Source organism: Ambystoma mexicanum, chromosome 6p (assembly GCF_040938575.1).
Source record: "Ambystoma mexicanum isolate Mex_15411 chromosome 6p, UKY_AmexF1_1, whole genome shotgun sequence".
Taxonomy (NCBI): Eukaryota; Metazoa; Chordata; class Amphibia; order Caudata; family Ambystomatidae; genus Ambystoma; species Ambystoma mexicanum.
Window position 1 is genome coordinate 56,167,680 of NC_090935.1, and position 18,934 is coordinate 56,186,613.

Sequence of the window (18,934 nt, forward strand, 5' to 3'; positions counted from 1 at the left end):
CGATGAAATGGATTTTATCACACGCGGCTGTCGCAGTGTATCGCACGGGGACACTGTGCGCCAGCCGCGTGCACCACTTTTGTGCGAAATTCTATGAATTACCTTGTAAATAGTTTAGAAAATTCAATCTCCAACACAGCGGGGTTGGAAAAAATATTAAAATTATCCTTAAATTGTAGACTAATGCTTAAACGTAACCTTGACGTCGAGCAAGGACTACTTAATGGAGGACTGGGTACAGTTGTTGGCTTTCAATCATACCCACATGACAGCAACATTCAGTATGTCAATATTAGCTTTGATAAACTTTCAGAAGTGAAAAGGATAGGACGCTCAATTGCTCGATTCCTTCTCTTCAAAGACATGTATGTACGTAGAGAGCAATTTTCTCTAACTCTTGCATATGCAGTTACCATTCATAAATCCCAAGGTCTTACCCTAGACTCCTGCAAGTGGGAGGTGATATTCCCGCCAGGTCTTACCTGGCGGGTTTAACACCGCCCGCCTGCAGGCGGACGAGGAAACACCGGCAGCATTACGAGATGCTGCCGGTGTTTCCATGATCCCCATTCCCATTGAGCCCCATAGGACTCAATGGGAATAGGGATTAACACCATTCCGCCTCCGTGATTCCCGGGAAACCATGGTTGTAATGCCCCGGTAATTCCGGGAATCACGGAGGCGGAATGGTAATACGAGTCCGGCGGTAACCAAGCGGTTTTACCGCTTCGGTTACCGCCGGACTCGTAATGAGGCCCACAGTCTTTAAAGAAGGCATGAGCTACGTAGCATTATCACACTTACGTACACTTGACGGTCTCCTGCTAATGAACTTTGATGCAAGTAAAGTCAAAGCTAATATTCCTTGCTTTCTAGCATACAATAGACTGAGTTCATTGTACACCCCCCATCTGAAACAATATCCTGGTCCAGATAAAGTGAAACGTGGTAAAAGAAAACTAAATCAAACAGAAATGCAACAGAATCCAACAGCAAATCCCTCAAAGAAAACAAAAGAAGCTAAAGCTTCATCAATTACCACAAACAAAGAAGAACCTATTAAAACCTAGTAAATCAGGTACGTCTTGAAAGAAGGAACAGACACTCCAAAAAATGCACTCAGATACAGAACTAGCTAGTCCATTCAAATTTGCAAATGAAACTGGGGTAAGTTGCTATGCAAATGTAGCAATGAATATTCTATTTCAATTGCCACCAATTGTTAACAATATTTACTTACACAGTACCGACCAATTGTGTGTGCAAATGTTAGTGCTTCATAGAAATGCAACAAACAATCCTGACAACACATACAGTGTTCATGGAATAAGGCAAGAATTGGACTACTGTGCTGGAATGGTGAGATTCACTATGAACTCACACGAAGATCCACAAGAATTTCTAATGTACTTACTACTAGTATTGGAAAACAAAAGTATACCTGTTAATGAAATCTTCCAGATATTGTACATGTGGAAACATCCATGCACTCTTTGTAACAATGTGATATAGGAACAAATCCCAAATGAGCGATCTGTGTATGTTTCCATACCTAATTGTGAATTGTTGGGTATTTTGTGTAGATTTGGGGACTAGCGGTATTTTCTTACCGCCAAAAATAAAAGTAATTCAGCAATAATCACTCCTTGCATTCAGATTGGGTTTGGTATTATAGTAATATAGTGATATGCCTTATTTCAGTACACAGATATATTTAGCTGGTATACATTTGGTTGGTGGTATTTTTTTTGGTGAGCATAATTCCTTTGTTTTATTTGTGGCCCCAATATCCAGAACCCCTTATTTTTGTTTAGATTGTTCGTGTGATCACTAGAGAGAGCTAAGGCCTACATTTCAGAAACACCACATTTTCATATGGAGTGCCACCTAGGGCTGCTATCACTGATTTATCTACAACAGCGAACTAACATGTGGTTTTATCACTAATTTATTTACATTAGTGAAACTATCCCAGAGGCCTCTCTCTCTGCTGACTCATGTACCTCCAGCAGGCTACTTCATTATGTCCCATTCAGAAGCCACACGCACATATACGCTGAGTGGAACCGTGCACACAGCTATTTTACTGCCAAGTCTTATTTCTAGCTACCTTATTCTTTCTGTTATTTTATCTACATGAAAAATGACAAATGCACTGTCTAAAAATCTTCCCCAGATTACCAGTGCTATAATGGTAGATGCACTAAGAAAAGAGAAAAAACAAAAACACACTACAAGTCTGCTTTCATATATTTCTGTGTATTATAAGCAATTGCATTTCAACACCATCTTACCCCTTTTACAGAAATAAATGGAAATTGCACAGCAGCAGAGATATTCACTTTACATTATCTGTAACAAAATGAAAAGAAATACGGCAAGAGAACATTCAATTTGCAACATTACAGTATGTTAATTAAACACAGGAATTCCCTCTTCTACTCTGCCAGAATAGATTTCTCACACACACACACACGGCCCCCTCACTCAGCAGAATAATTACTGGCAAATTATAGATTGTTCAGCACGCGAAGTCTCCGGGCAGGTCGCTTTCTTGAAATGGCTCAGGGCTCCCTCTTAAAGCACCCCAGCGAGGACATGCAGTTCTGATCTGCAGTCTCTCAAGCCGGTGCTTATTGCCTGGAATCTCCAGTCTGTGCAGCAGTGCACTGGGACCTGCTTCTCAATCAGGAAACTCCCCAGCCACTCCAGCCAAGTCTTCACCCAAGCTGTGCAAGATGTCCACTAACTCTCTCCTTCCCCGAGATTCTACAGGAAAGCTCTGTTACAACCCCTAGTGTGACGTGCACCCAATAAGATTCTATCATGTCATATCCTCCTTCTCTAAACAATGGCTTACTTTTACAGTAAGCAACTGTAACAAAACTGATTTCCTACTTATTCGAGTTTTGTTTCCTGAGCAAGGACCGTGAAAAGCACATAGAAAATAGAGAAAAATCTGGATGCACATTTAAAATGAGCCTGTCTTTTCTACCTCATTTTGCACTGAAGAACACATTATGATGTTATTTGATTATTATTAGTGATTAGTATTTGTTAGGTGTATTAGTTCATTAATTATCTAATGTGTCTCCTGCAACAGAGGCATTTCAGGCGAGAAAAGAGAAAAAAGAATTGTGCTTTTAAATGAGAAAATGGTTTGTTTTTGACCTGTGTATTCTGTCCCCATTTACATGTCCATATGTTACACTGGCAACACATGGCTTGAAACAATTGCATCATAGCAATACCTTGAGCCCATGCAGTGGCGCTGCACTCCAAAAACACACTAAATAATCCTACATATCCCCTCCTTTTTCTGAGAATTTTGGCCCTTGTCCAAGCCACAATTGGAAGAAATTAAACTTGTTCCCTTCCTTTTTTTAAAATGCATGCGTGTTGGGATATCTTTCTCTCCCCGTTGTATCCACCAACATGAGCAACATCTTCATTTTTACTGATAAAACAATCAACCATCCTCCCATTATTAGCACCAGGACAGCCAAACCCACTATAGAGCCTTCCCCCCAGGTTCCCCAATTAAATCTTTCAATCTTTCCACTTCTATTATACCCAGATTACTAACCGTAATATTGTTCTTTCTTATATTCATTTTTACTACATGTTTCTCTTTATGATTCAATAAGAATTCTAGGTCCGGGTCTATTGGAAATGCATCCCTTTGAAAAAATTCAATATTTTCTACTTGGCTTTCCCAAATGTCATTTGTCACGTGAAATAATGTTAACCCTCCAATTGACACAATTGTATCCTTTGGAACCTGTAAGTAAAAGACATTATATTTCACCTGTTTAACCACATATGTTTCATGATTTAAGTGTACTACTGTCAGGTTTTTCAAACATGTGCTGACCAACCATTTACCTTTGACCATCTTAGCCTGTGCTAATTCTTCACTCCCCACATTGCTAATGATCACTTCACATCCTTCTGATATACTTGGGTCAGATTTCAAACCACAAATGTCGTCTGTAGCATCAGGAACAAACGGTTTACCTGGGCACATATAATTTTGTTCTTTAAATTTGACACACGTTTCCAATTTTGGCATCAAGTAAACTTCAGGCTCCCATGACTGAAATGCCACCACTTCTGGAGTCTTAATCTTAATAAATTTGTCCTCTTGCCAAAATCCCACATTGTGTACCCACTTGGTTTGATAAATAAGTTCAGGAGCTACATATGGGATGCATAGTAAGAATCCAATTTCCAACCTTTCCAAGTCCACATATAATGGCATTGCATTACCCATTTCAAATGCAATTTTTACCTGTGCCACATCAATCTCCCTCCTTGTCAACCTTTCCATCATTTGATGAATAATATCCTGTGAAACAAAGTACAATGGTATATGTCCTTGAATCAATTGTGAAATTGCAGTTTGAACTTCTCTCATATAATTTGTTAATAGTCTATCAACAGGACTCATTATATTCAAAATCTCACTAAGTGTTCTGTCATGCTTAATTATCAGTTTAGTTGCACGTTGCATCACATCCGCTTGTTCATTCAATATGATCGCAGTTTCATTTATGAACCTTACTTGTTCTTCCAATCCTCCTCTAATTCCATCTAATGTTTTTTGTATTATTTCTAGGTCAACACTCAGTTGTTGTGCTTTAATACTCAGCGTCCCTACTGAAATGGCATTGGCTGTTGATATTGTGGTACCTATTATGGCTCCAACTATAGACATTACCAATGAGATCGCAAGCATCACTGCTCCTCTCTTTCCTCTCCTCTTCTTAATGCCTGCTGAATTCACAAATGTTTTCTCCAATTGCATCAATATATCTCTTATTGACTGCTTAGCGTCCTCTTTTCTTATTTCCATCCACTCTTTAGTTTGCTCAGCTTTAATTCCAGTATTGTTAAAATGTTTTTCTACCAAAATATCAGGATTCAATGGTATATAAATGTTCTGGAAAATCATCGTTCTATTACTCATGAGGAATCCTGGTGCTTCTTCTACCGCAATACCAGATGCTGGTCCAGGTTCAATGACAACCTGTGCTTCTGAATTTTTGAAGTTCCCTCCGAATAACATCATAATCATCCATTTGTTGGCGTCATCTTCAATGCTGATCGCTTTGCAGCCTTGGTCTTTGCCCCATTCCGGGGCTTCTCCGGAATCTGTCCATGTGGGCTCTAGGATTCCATTGTCTCCCGTGGCCTCCGGTCCCGGAACCTCCGACTAAATTATGTTAATATTCTAAATCAAATAGAAAAGAAACAAATTAAGTACATAGCACAATACTAACTTCACCCTTTTGCCAAAAATAAAACATGCTTTGTAAAACATTTCGCCTTTATTTTTTTCGCCTTCTGAAATTAAGCACAGGTTAAAGAGAAAACAACATACATAAAACAGCATCCAATATTTAATACATTTTCATTTTGTACACCAACTCCATAAACTTCAGCTTCCACTTTTTTTAATATATATATAATATATATCATTACATATATTACAGTGTTTATGTGCCACTATAATAATCAACCATTTTTATTTAACTTCTCTGCCACTGCCTCCTGACTAGACCCATTTACTTTACCTTTTTATGTTCAAGGGACTCTATCTGATTATACACGCTCAAGCTGTTTGATCTCGTGTCTGGGATGGCATGGCTTCATCTGATTCACATGGACAAACTGTTCTGTTGCTGTTTCACCTTCAGTTTTTAAAATTTTATAAACTACAGGAGAGACCTTATCTGTAATTCGAAATGGCCCCTGCCAGGCTGCTAGAAATTTGGAATTTTTCTGTTTACCTTTTCCAAAATGAAATGTATACACCTGATCCCCCACACAATACTCTTTCACTGATGTCTTTTTATCATAGTATGATTTTGCACTGTCAGCAGCTCTTTCTAGATTTCGCTGTACAAAAGCAAATGCATGTTGTAAATGCTTCCTCAGTTCATCAATGTACTCATGAACTGTGGATGCACTCACAAGTGTCTGCTCATGTGTTCTGTACAGCAGGTGTTGTGGTAACACCATTTTCCTACATATCAAGACCACATGGGGGCTAATACCTGTTGCTTTGGCAGGAGTTGATCTGATTGCCATTAAAACCAAAGGTAAACGTTAATCCCAGCTGGAACCTGCTTCTGCCACGAATTTCTTTAATGTGTCCACAACAGACCTATTGCTACGTTCAACTCCACCTGAAGAAGCCGCCCGATTTGCAATATGTAATTTTCTTTTCACACCCAGTATTTGCCATACCTTACTCTTTAGAGCACTTGTGAAATGACTTCCAACCCAAACCTTGAAAACACATGATTCACCAGCAATGTGGCTGCTGTTTGCGCACTACAATCTGGTGCAGGAATACACTCAATCCATTTCGACATCAAACACACTACACTCAAAATATAACGGTTCCCTCTGCTCGACCTCTTAACAGGCCTTACATAGTCTATTTGCAAATCTGACCATGGAAGAGTTAGGCCTCTTTTCATCAGTGGAGCTCTATGCATTGGTGAAGCAGGTTTACATTGGGCACATACTAGACATCCTCTAGTATATAATTCCACATCTTGGGACACATGTGGCCAGTATGCATAATCTTTCAGTATTTCCAATGTTTTCTGTGAACCTCTGTGGCCTGGAGTTATGGCATCATGTGCATGGTGCAGCATTAGCCCTCTGAATGAAAGGAGTACCACCCACTGTATCTGTCCTGTTATGGACTCTCTAATCATGAGTCCATCCTGTAGTCTAATTCGTTTTTTATTCTTTAATAGCACCCTCAACTCTTCTTTTCCCATACAATCATTTCCTGTTACAGGGTTTTGTTCAGGATCTATCAAATGATTATAATAGATTCCCAAAATTCGATCATTCTTTTGTGCCTCAATCAGATCTTGGTCTGGTGTATCATAACTCCACTGTACCACTGGTTGATCTGTCTCCTTTGGTGCTTTAGAACGTGTTACTGCATCAATTTGTATTTCACCCAGTAAATGTTCAATAGGTAGCAATTATCCCATCACAGCCCCAATTTTAGCCAAGTGGTCTGCCTTATCATTCCCCTCTTTATCCTCTCCTGGTGTTTTTAAATGCCCATGAATTTTTCTCCAGTATATTGTTAAATCATTCTCTGACACCAGTTTGTCTATGGCTTGTATCATTTTTCCATTTTTAAGTGCCTTTTTGTTGTATGTAATCATGCCTCTCGCTTTCCAGCCAGGTAAATATTCCACAAAGCTATTTCGTGCATAGTCAGAATCAATCACCAGAACAATTTCACTGAATTTATTATCAACTGGAGTAGCAATTGCTTTATAAATGGCTGCCAATTCCGCTACTTGACTGCTCCTAGCTCCAATCCTCATCCCTATGCTGGGGACGCCTTCACATGTCAACCAGACATTTCCTATTCCTGGTACTAATTCTTTATTACTGTCATTTTCAATGTGAAAAGCACAACCATCAACATATACAGTTGGCAAGTCCTTGCATGTTTTCTCATCAAAAGCTTTGTGTGGTGATTGTTCAAATTCCTGTAAATTAGGTTCCACTTCCATTTCGTTTGATACTTGTTCAGCTGCACAGTCATGTAAATCTGCTTAACCTTGATCAATTGGGATCTTTTTATTTTGACCATATCTCACTTCTACAGGAAAACCCTGTAATGCCAGCGTCCATGAAGGGATTCTGGACTGCGCTAGACTACCTGACCTAATTCTTTTACTCTCTAAAAACTGCAAAGGTTGATGATTTGTTTCAATAATCACCTTTTCTCCCTGAACAATGGGGCGGAAATGTTGTAGCGCCCACACAGTGGTAATAGGGCCTTTTCACATTCATTGAATTTCATTTCAACTTGGGAAAACGCCTTACTTGCATAGGCAATGGTTTTGTGATTCAAATCATGTTTTTGTGATAACACTGCTGACATACAATGTTCAGAGAAACCTATTTCTATAAAGAAATCCCTGTCCTTTATGGGATATGCTAAACATGGTGCCTTTACAAGACATTCCTTTAATTTAGCCACTGCCTCAGACTGCTCTTTTTCCCATTTCCAGGGCGTATTTAGTTTTAGCAGTTTAGTCAATGGTTGAGTGAGTTCAGCATAATTTTCAATGAACTTTCTTTTATAACCTGTCATTCCTAATAAACTTTTCACCCCTTTCACATTTTTAGGGTCCTTTAGTTTTTGTGTGGCCTCTATTTTCTTCTTTTGTGGATTTAGCCCATGTTCAGTCACTTCTTGGCCTAGGAAATTCACCTTTGTCTTGCACCATTGTGCTTTTTGTAAAGATACTTTGGCTCTGCTTTCTGCAATTGGCCAAGCACATGTCTTATTTCATCAAAATGGTTTTTCAAGCTTTCATTTTTTATCAGGACATCATCCACATAAACTATGGTTCCTCTTTCCGCTGCATCAGGCATGGCATTCCTCAAAAATATGCCAAATTCACTCCCACTATTGACGTACCCGAATGGAGTTCTAACCCATGCGCATTGAGTCTTATCAAATGAAAAGGAAAATAAATTCTGTATCTCCTCTGCCAATGGCACGCACCAATATCCAGAGGTAAGATCTAATGTGGTAAACACTTTTGAACCATATACCTGAGCTAGGCCCTGATCAATGAATGGCAGTGGCCATCTGGATACTGGTACTCTTTTATTTAACTCCCTCAAGTCTGCACATAGCCGCCATTGACCATTTGGCTTTAACACACCTAAAATGGGCGTGTTGGATGTGCTATGGATAGGCCTGATGATTCCCCGAGACTCCACATTTTTTATAATCTCTGCCAATGACTCTATACACACCAATGGTAATCTATACTGGCGTAAAAATACTGGACTTCTACTACACCCTTCTGGTATCGTGGCCACATGTAAATCAGTCAGACCGCAATCATATGCATCTTTTGCAAATACATCTTTAAAGTCCATAAATATCTTCCTGAGTTTGTTTCTATCCTCATCGTTGTCACATGCATCCGCTGATAAAATCTGCTCTTGTACCATTTTGGAAAATTCTGGAAAATCTTCTGGTAGGGGAATCTCGGCGCTTTCCTCTAACTGTGTGGCTGTGTCTTTCTGTAAAGCTGCCACTTTTAAATATTTTGGCATATCAGCTTCCACTTCAATGGGCTGATTTTCTGTTTCATTTTCATTTAAATTAAATATTATGCAACCCTCTTGATGGCAGCACACTGTCTCATTTGAATCATAAGGGTACACAGAATGAATTTTAAATATTCCTTTGGGCTGAGAATTCAGGTATTCTGGCAACTCACCCTTGGCATCTACATACTTTTCAGGTATATTCCCAATCACCATGTTATTTAGATCTGCAGCATAGTGTGATTTTTGTATAGTCATTCCTAATAGGGAGTTTTCCTCTAAGTGAATATTTTGACAACCTTTATTATTCAACATAATTTTTACAGACCCTTCACCAATATCCACCAATGGAATGCATTCATAATCCAGGCCTTGCTGTTTTATGGATTCATTCAGGCACACAAATGCATCAGAATCTTTCATCTGCTGTCCATTTTTGCACTTCAGTGTTATTGCAACCTGTTTGGTGAATGCAGGGATAATAGTATCCTTCCTCATCTGTAATTCAACTGCATATGGGACCAGCTGCGCGCAATGATAAGCCTTTCTTTTGTCTTCAAATTCGGGTGCAGGCCCACCTAGGCGTGACCATATTTTTTGATTAAGGAAGTCTAACACCTTACACATTCTGTGCATGATGTCATTGCCCATGTAAAAGTCATTTTGGGTCCCACTCACAATCCAAACATTATGTTGAATAGTTTTTTGTCCAATACTAATGTCCAGCATGCATCTGCCTGCAATTCGGTTTTCAAAGTCTGGACTGTCCAAACCAGAGACATATTGGTTTTTAATCCTAAATTTCGGGATCTCCTCCTTCTCCATTATTTTTTGCAGCAATTTCTCATTAATGAAACTCCTTTCCTGTTCAAGCGCTAAAGTGGCTTTTATTGTTTTAAAACAGTCATTTATACCAACATGAACCCATGGTTACTTGTCTTCCATGTGTATTTCAGCAAGAGTGGTAATGTGTTTTTCTGAATCTGGTTTAGAAGCAATATTCTGTTTGCATGTTTTCTCTTTTAAATAAAAACGTAACGTGTGCTCATCTATGGCGGTTTTCCATTTTTTCCTTGTGTCCAAGTATATTTGTACAAGTAGTTTTTCATTTTCGCTCTGCATTTTGTCTTGACACATTAATATAACAGTGACAATAGGTATGCAACTATTCTGGAGATACACCTCCACTGCATCATTTGTTTTGGCAACGGTGTGACATTCATTTATATTGCTGTTTTGTGATTTTAGTTTCTTAGGTCTCAATGGTTTTTTGGTTAAGGACCACAGTACTCCATTTACCCCATCTATGAGAGGAGGCAATCTTTTCAGGCAATCTGTCCCCATCAGAAATGGAATTTCACAAATAGATGTGATCAATACCTCTTGTTTCATTCTGTGCTTTCCTATTTTTATGTCAAGCTCAGTGACACCTATAATGGGCACCTACTCCCTGTTAAAATTATGCACTGGACCTTGATTTTCCTTCACTGTGATCTGATTTTGTGGGGATCTCCCTTCATTGATACTCTATCAATTCTTTAGACATGATTGTGGCCTGTGCGCCAGTGTCAATCATTGCAAATGTTTGGCATTTTTCTTCTACAGTGATGGGAGCATAATACCTGTCTTCAACTTCCTCTAACACACATAAGAAGTGTGAATTCTTACTGATTTCAGGGCTCACCTTTCGCAGGCCTTTTTCACTTTTGGCTAAGCACATTGGTAAATGGAAAGACATTTTTCCCTCCTTTTTGCCCATTTCTGCACAAGAGACTTTATTCATTTCTCCATGTTCAGAGGTTTTTTGGAGTGTGGCCACTGTTTGCCTATCCATCCAGGTATCATCAGGGACCACATTACAACCTTCCAACTGAACATGTGTAACAACATCATTCAGCAATTTGTCATTGTTTAATTCTGTGCATTTGTGATCATTTAGGGGGTAATTCATAGAAATCACGCACAAGTGGCACACGCGGCTGTCGCACAGTGGGCGCGTGCAAATCCCTGCGCCAGCCGCGTACGCTAAAATCCATTTCCGCGCACAGCGTATTCATGGATTCCAGCTACCAAAACCAGCCGTGGCGCACAGTGGCGCAGCTACCCTGCAGCAGCGCCAGTTACGCCCCCAAGAACGCCTCACGCACAGGGAAAAGCCATCAAAATCCCCAATCCAGCGCAAAGGGCTGCGCTAACCCTGTACCAGCACGGCAAGCGGGCTACGTGTATCACTGGGGTGCGCGGGAAGTTCCACACGCGATTTCAGCAGGGTACGCGTATTTCAGGGGTGCGCGGGAAGTTCCACACGCGATTTCAGCAGGGTACGTGTAATTCAGGGGTGCGCGGGAAGTTCCACACGCGTTTTCAGCAGGGTACGTGTATTTCTGGGGTGCGCGGGAAGTTCCACACGCGAATGTCCTGGCTACGTGTATTTCGGGGTGCGCGGGAAGTTTCACACGCGATATCAGCAGGGTATGTGTATTCCAGGGGTGCGCGGGAAGTTCCACACGCGAATGTCCTGGCTACGTATATTTCGGGGTGCGCGGGAAGTTTCACATGCGATATCAGCAGGGTACGTGTATTCCAGGGGTGCGCGGGAAGTTCCACACGCAAATGTCCAGGCCACGTGTATTTCGGGGTGCACGGGAAGTTTCACACGCGATATCAGCAGGGTACGTGTATTCCAAGGGTGCGCGGGAAGTTCCACACGCGATTTCAGCAGGGTACGTGTATTACAGGGGTGCGCTTGAAGTTCCACACGCGATTCCATCAGGGTACGTGTACATCAGGGGTGCGCGTGAATTTTCACACGTGAATTCAGCAGGGTACGTGTATATCAGGGGTGCGCGGGAAGATCCACACGTGAATGTCCTGGCTACGTGTATTTCGTGGTGCGCGGGAAGTTTCACACGCAATATCAGCAGGGTACGTGCATATCAGGGGTGCGCGGGAAGTTCCACACGCGAATGTCCTGGCTACGTGTATTTCGGGGTACGCGGGAAGTTTCACACGCGATATCAGCTGGGTACGTGTATTCCAGGGGTGCGTGGGAAGTCACAAACGCGAAGTCAGCAGGGTACGTGTATTCCAGGGGTGCGCGGGAAGTTCAACACGTGATTTCAGCACGGTACGTGTATCACAGGGGTGCGCGGGGAGCACCACACGTGAATTGCACGTGTGGGTCCTCCCAGGTGTTCCCTCTAAACCCTCCACGGCCCCTGCAGGTGGCTCACACCACAGGGGCCTACCCTGCACATGTCCTGCAGGCACCCCATCCACCATGGCCATGCCCCCCAGCCAACCCACATGTCAACTTGCACTACTGCCCACCAACGCATGTCCCCCTGCACCCCCAGCCACCAGGGGCACCCTCCACCAGGCCCCCACCCATGTCTCCCACCACCCCCACCCCCCAGCAGTGCAGGGGCACCCTCCACCAGGCACCCACCCATGTTCACCACCACCCCCACCCCCCAGCACTGTGGGGCACCTGCCAGCAGGCCCCCACCCATGTCCAACTCATGTTCCCGACCACCCCCACCCCCCCAGCACTGTGGGGCACCTGCCAGCAGGCCCCCACCCATGTCCAACTCATGTTCCCCACTCATGTTCCCCACTCATGTTCCCCACTCATGTCCAACTCATGTTCCCCACCACCCCCACCCCCCAGCACTGTGGGGCACCTGCCAGCAGGCCCCCACCCATGTCCAACTCATGTTCCCCACCACCCCCACCCCCCAGCAGTGCAGGGGCACCCTCCACCAGGCCCCCACCCATGTCTCCCACCACCCCCACCCCCCAGCAGTGCAGGGGCACCCTCCACCAGGCCCCCACCCATGTCTCCCACCACCCCCACCCCCCAGCAGTGCAGGGGCACCCTCCACCAGGCCCCCACCCATGTCTCCCACCATCCCCACCCCCCAGCAGTGCAGGGGCACCCTCCACCAGGTCCCCACCCATGTCTCCCACCACCCCCACCACCCAGCACTGTGGGGAACCTGCCAGCAGGTCCCCACCCATGTCCAACTCATGTCTCCCACCACCCCCACCCCCCAGCAGTGCAGGGGCACCCTCCACCAGGCCCCCACCCATGTCTCCCACCACCTCCACCCCCCAGCACTGTGGGGCACCTGCCAGCAGGCCCCCACCCATGTCCAACTCATGTTCCCCACCACCCCCACCCCCCAGCACTGTGGGGGGCACGTGCCAGCAGGCCCCCACCCATACCCAACTCAGGTCTCCCACCACCCCCACCCCCCAGCAGTGCAGGGGCACCCTCCACCAGGCCCCCACCCATGTCTCCCACCACCCCCATCCCCCAGCAGTGCAGGGTCACCCTCCACCAGGCCCCCACCCATGTCTCCCACCACCCCCACCCTCCAGCAGTGCAGGGGCACCCTCCACCAGGCCCCCACCCATGTCTCCCACCACCCCCACCCCCCAGCAGTGCAGGGGCACCATCCACCAGGCCCCCACCCATGTCTCCCACCACCCCCACCCCCCAGCACTGTGGGGCACCTGCCAGCAGGCCCCCACCCATGTCCAACTCTTGTTCCCCACCACCCCCACCCCCCAGCACTGTGGGGCACCTGCCAGCAGGCCCCCACCCATGTCCAACTCATGTTCCCCACCACCCCCACCCCCAGCACTGTGGGGCACCTGCCAGCAGGCCCCCACCCATGTCCAACTCATGTTCCCCACCACCCCACCCCCCAGCAGTGCAGGGGCACCCTCCACCAGGCCCCCACCCATGTCTCCCACCACCCCCACCCCCCAGCAGTGCAGGGGCACCCTCCACCAGGCCCCCACCCATGTCTCCCACCACCCCCACCCCCCAGCACTATGGGGCACCTGCCAGCAGGCCCCCACTCATGTCCAACTCATGTTCCCCACCACCCCCACCCCCCAGCACTGTGGGGCACCTGCCAGCAGGCCCCCACCCATGTCCAACTCATGTTCCCCACCACCCCCACCCCCCAGCAGTGCAGGGGCACCCTCCACCAGGCCCCCACCCATGTCTCCCACCACCCCCACCCCCCAGCACTGTGGGGCACCTGCCAGCAGGCCCCCACCCATGTCCAACTCATGTTCCCCACCACCCCCACCCCCCAGCAGTGCAGGGGCACCCTCCACCAGGCCCCCACCCATGTCTCCCACCACCCCCACCCTCCAGCAGTGCAGGGGCACCCTCCACCAGGCCCCCACCCATGTCTCCCACCACCCCCACCCCCCAACAGTGCAGGGGCACCCTCCACCAGGCCCCCACCCATGTCTCCCACCACCCCCACCCCCCAGCAGTGCAGGGGCACCCTCCACCAGGCCCCCACCCATGTCTCCCACCACCCCCACCCTCCAGCAGTGCAGGGGCACCCTCCACCAGGCCCCCACCCTTGTCTCCCACCACCCCCACCCCCCAGCACTGTGGGGCACCTGCCAGCAGGCCCCAACTCATGTTCCCCAGCCAACATGTCATCACAATCTAGATCCCTGGCCCCTATGCTCAGCCTCCAAATGCAAAAAACCCACCCGAGTATTGCATCCACCCACTCATAATTGGCAATTACAGGACAGAACACCAATTGCAAGTTTCAAAACAAACACATGTCCCTCACATACACCCAATGGGTGTCAGTGAATGTCAAAACCCATATCATGATATGCATGAAACCAATGAGATGATACTACACATTGAAGTTCGATTAAAAAATATGTATTAAAGGAAACATAAATAGAATAAAAAATAAAGAAACAGAAATGGGAATGTACAAAAATGAAAAGAAGCATGTCCGTGAAAAAAAGCGAAACCAAAAATCATAATCCAAATTAATGGTGTCCAAAGTCACTGTCCACAAAAGAAAATCCAATGGGAAATAATAATTGAAAGCCATTGCTCCATGGGTAAATTGTGAAAGAAAACTAAAATCCAACAGTGAACTATGTACAGACGAACAAGCCAGGGTCCATTATCCCAGCAAAAGAAATGAAACCTATCTAACTACACTAACTAATAAAATAAACTATATACAAAAATGTGGCCAATGTCCAAAAGGTCCAAAACAAATTAAAAAACAAAGGAAACCTAACACTACCTACATAAGTATGTACAAGGGCAGCGGGCTAGTCTGATGGCTCACTTTTGGATGTCCCGGGCCAGGGCATCATCGAACTCCTGCTCAATGTCCCGGAGGCGGTCCTCCTCCATGGCCCCGAGGGTCGCAAGGGCCATCGACGTCTCCACCTCCAACCCCCTGCGGATTGCCTCGAGGCACTCGGCCCGCCTCAGGGCCCTCCGCATGGAGTTTTCCGCCCTGACCATTGTGAGCCATGCCTCTTCGGCCCGCTGCCGCTCCGCATCTATGGCGTGGCCCAACCGCTGCCACACGGAAGACACTTTCTGTCCTGGGTCCTCCTGCCCTCCGGCCGATGCCTGCCCCTCCGATGATGAAGGCCCCGAGACTTCATGGCTCCCACCACGTTGCTGCTGCTGCTGTGCCTCTGCCAGTGCACTGCCTCCTGCTGCCTGCACATCCTCCGCCGGCTGGGGTGCAGTCGTTGATGTGGCCACCCCTGCTGGACGTCCGACTCCCGACTGTGGCAGGGATGCCTCCTCCACCAGCCTGGCCGCACCGTCAGAGGCAGCTCCACAGGGCACCCAGGTGACTGATGGGTGGGAAGATGGCACGGAGGACGACTGGCGCGTAGGGGGTTCAGTTGAGGAGGGGGTCGTAGCAAGCCCCATCAAACGGAGGAATCCGGCCTGGGTGACCTGTCCCAGCAGGCTGACGTGGTCAACGAGCCATTCGAGATGACGTGCAGTCTCCTCATGAAAAGACTGCAGGTCACCTCGCATGGCCCGTTGACGCAACGCCACACCAGTCAGGACAGGCTCAACCCGGATAGCCACGTCCGCAGGCAGAGGAAGGCCAGTTGTCGTTTGCTCATCCCCTGCCTGAAAACGTGTCTGGACGTAGGCATCCCTGCTGGTGCAAGATGATGCAGGGACAGGATCAGGGACAGGATTGCACACAGGCACCTCCGCGGCGGCCTGTGCTGCCTCCTGTCCCTGGTCCTGCACTGCACCACTAGCACCAGTGGGATCCCCACCTCCAGACCCCGTCTCTGTTGCTTGCACGGCCTCCTCCTCCACCAAACCCCCTACCAACCTGGATGACTCTGTGCCATCTTCCCCCGTTGGGCCCTGTGTGGTCCCAGCTGCCCCTTCTGCTGCCGAGGAGTCCAACTCTAACCTCCGCCTCTTGGACCTCCCCCCGGCAGCTGCGGCCTGGGACGCGGCACCGGACTCCTCACTCCCTGACGAGATGACAACATGGGAGGGGAGTCGGGCCTTGCGTCTCCGGCTGGCGGTGGGATCCCCGCCGCTGTGCTCCACAGCACCTTCTCCGCCCTCTTCATCAGTTGACGCTGCAGACAGGGAGAAATAAAACACAGGCATCAGGGCACTGTACAATGGACACATACACACATGACAGTTGTACATGAGTGGCATTGGCAAACCTCAGACATGCCATCACAATCCCCAACACACATGTCATTTCAACTCGCACACATGAGCCATACCACAGCCATATCGCAACTGCCAGCACCATCCATACCCATACAACAGCATGAGCAGGCAAAGCTGAGCCAGACATCACATGCAACACAGGAAGTGCACCACACATGTACACACACCACCACACTTGCATGCATGTGTACACCTCTGCCAAGTGTCGCAGTGTTCAGATGGGCATCCATGTCACAACTGCCAATCAGGCTTCCACATCCGGCTGTCACATGCATCCATGTTGCATCACTGTTGCACCCTTGTCAAATACACACAAATGCACATGTACACAGTGCTGATACATGCAGCTGAAAACAACATACATGTGACATCACGGACATGTCTACTTACATACACATTCATCCAAACATGTGTGCCCACACAACTGCATTTGGCATGCAAGCCTACACACACAAGCACCATCCATGTCTCACACATTACAGCCCTCGCATGTGTTAGCCCCACGGCCCTGTAGACCCCCACCCATACTCGACCCCATACAAACAGATGTGCAACCTGCACACTACTGAAACATCACCACACGCACAGCTCACAATCAGGATGCATGTACACTTACCACTCGACTCCAGACGGGTCTGCCTCTCAAGGACCTGGACGTGGAGCGCTGGGGATATGCATTCCAGGACCCTCATCTGATCTTCCGACAAGTGGCCCCGGCGCCCCTTGGCATCCGCTGCCTTCAAGAGGCGCCGGGCCTTGTTCAGGGTCCTGGACCTGAAGTCCTCCGAGCGCTTCTTGACATGTTGGAAGTCGCAGACTGCCATCCCCTCCGCGTTGATGGCAGTCACGATGTCAGTCCAGATCCGAATCCGTCCTTCCTTGTCGGCGCGGGAACCTCCGAACAGGGCATTATACTGCCCCAGGACTTGCTCCATCAGGACACCAACTTCGGTGTCACTGAAGCTGGTGCCCCTCTGCCTCTCTGGCCGGGGGTTGTCAGTGGTGCCAGATGTTGCAGTGCCCGACATGACAACCCCAGAGGCAGGAGTGGGTGGGCAACTGGGTCCTGGGGCTGGGCTGTGGTGCGATGGAATCCCAGTCGAGAGTCTTCGGTTCCAGCAGGGGTGGTCACAGCAACAGCACCCCTGGCTGATGTGCAGGCAGCGAATGACAGGGCACGTGGGCAGCAGGCAGTCAGGCAGCAGCAGATGGCAGGTGGGAGCGTGCTCGGGGCTCTGGCGGGCAGTAGTTCAGCCTTCTGGGCAGGAGCGTGGTCTTCCATGTGCTTACGCGTGACCAGCTTGATACGGAGTGATTTGGCACGTGAAAATCCAGCACGTCTGCGTGTAATTCGAGGAAAGGGCCTTAGCGCATAAGCGCGTCAGCACGCATACGCAATTTCATTGGACAGAAGGCCCCTGAAGTGCAAGCGCCCCTGTGACGTGACGCGCACAGGCGTGCATGGGCATTTCAGCGCGCGTGAAAAACTGCACGTCCGCGTGTAATACGAGGAAAGGGCCCATGCGCGTAAGTGACGTGATGCGCGCGTGCATTTCCCTCAGCACGGGTTGAAGGTGAGCGGGCCCAGCTGTTCGCTGTACGTTCCTTTCGTGGAGACCGACGTGTGTTGCTGCTTCCTGTTGTTTCACGCGCCATCACAACTTCAAAGCTATCAAGGACGTATCTCTTCTTTTGGCGGGGGTATTGGCTACGCGTGTTTTTCTGCCTCGCGCTAGTCAGACGGTTAGTCGCACACGCTCTTTTTCCCACTGCGGGTGCCCCTGTGTAACGCACCCATTTTCGATGTCATAGTAGCCTGCGTGTCCCACGCGTACGCGTTATTCGTGTTACTGGGTGCCACCGCGTACTGCGGGAGGTTGAATCCACGCACTTTAGGCTGCAGGGTTGCGTGCACGGTTTTACTGCAGTTTTGGGGTGCCTGAGCATTGCGTGACCCGTCACCACATCACCGGGGTCACATACAGCCTTGCAGGTGCATGGGGGGCTGTTAACATCTTGCTTCCCACCCCCTTCACTCCAATTGCCCAGGTCAATTGTGGTGTACACCTCCCATTGGCACCACTCCATCTGTGCCAGCACTACTACATCAGTGCCATGGTTGGGAGGCCACCAAAGGTGAGGGGCGCCTCAGCTGGGCGTCCTCCTCGTGGCGGGCGTGGTCGGGGACATGGCCGTGGTGACCAGGGAGTAGGGGGACTCCAGGGTGTCCAGGGCGGCCACAGAGGGGGAAGAGGCAGGGGTGCGCCACTTGAGCACAATGTTGTGCCATGT

General features: G+C 47.8%; 1 protein-coding gene across 1 annotated transcript in view; it reads right to left on the reverse strand.

The window, feature by feature from the left end:
* Positions 1–2,302: 2,302 nt before the first annotated feature.
* LOC138511205 (uncharacterized) overlaps positions 2,303–18,934 on the reverse strand; it is a 761,242-nt gene continuing 744,610 nt past the window's right edge. Inside the window, exon 5 of the mRNA XM_069626731.1 lies at positions 2,303–5,233. Within this exon, the coding sequence (XP_069482832.1) occupies positions 3,512–5,077 (1,566 nt within the window). The 5' untranslated portion in view covers positions 5,078–5,233 and the 3' untranslated portion in view covers positions 2,303–3,511. The remainder of the gene's footprint in view (positions 5,234–18,934) is intronic.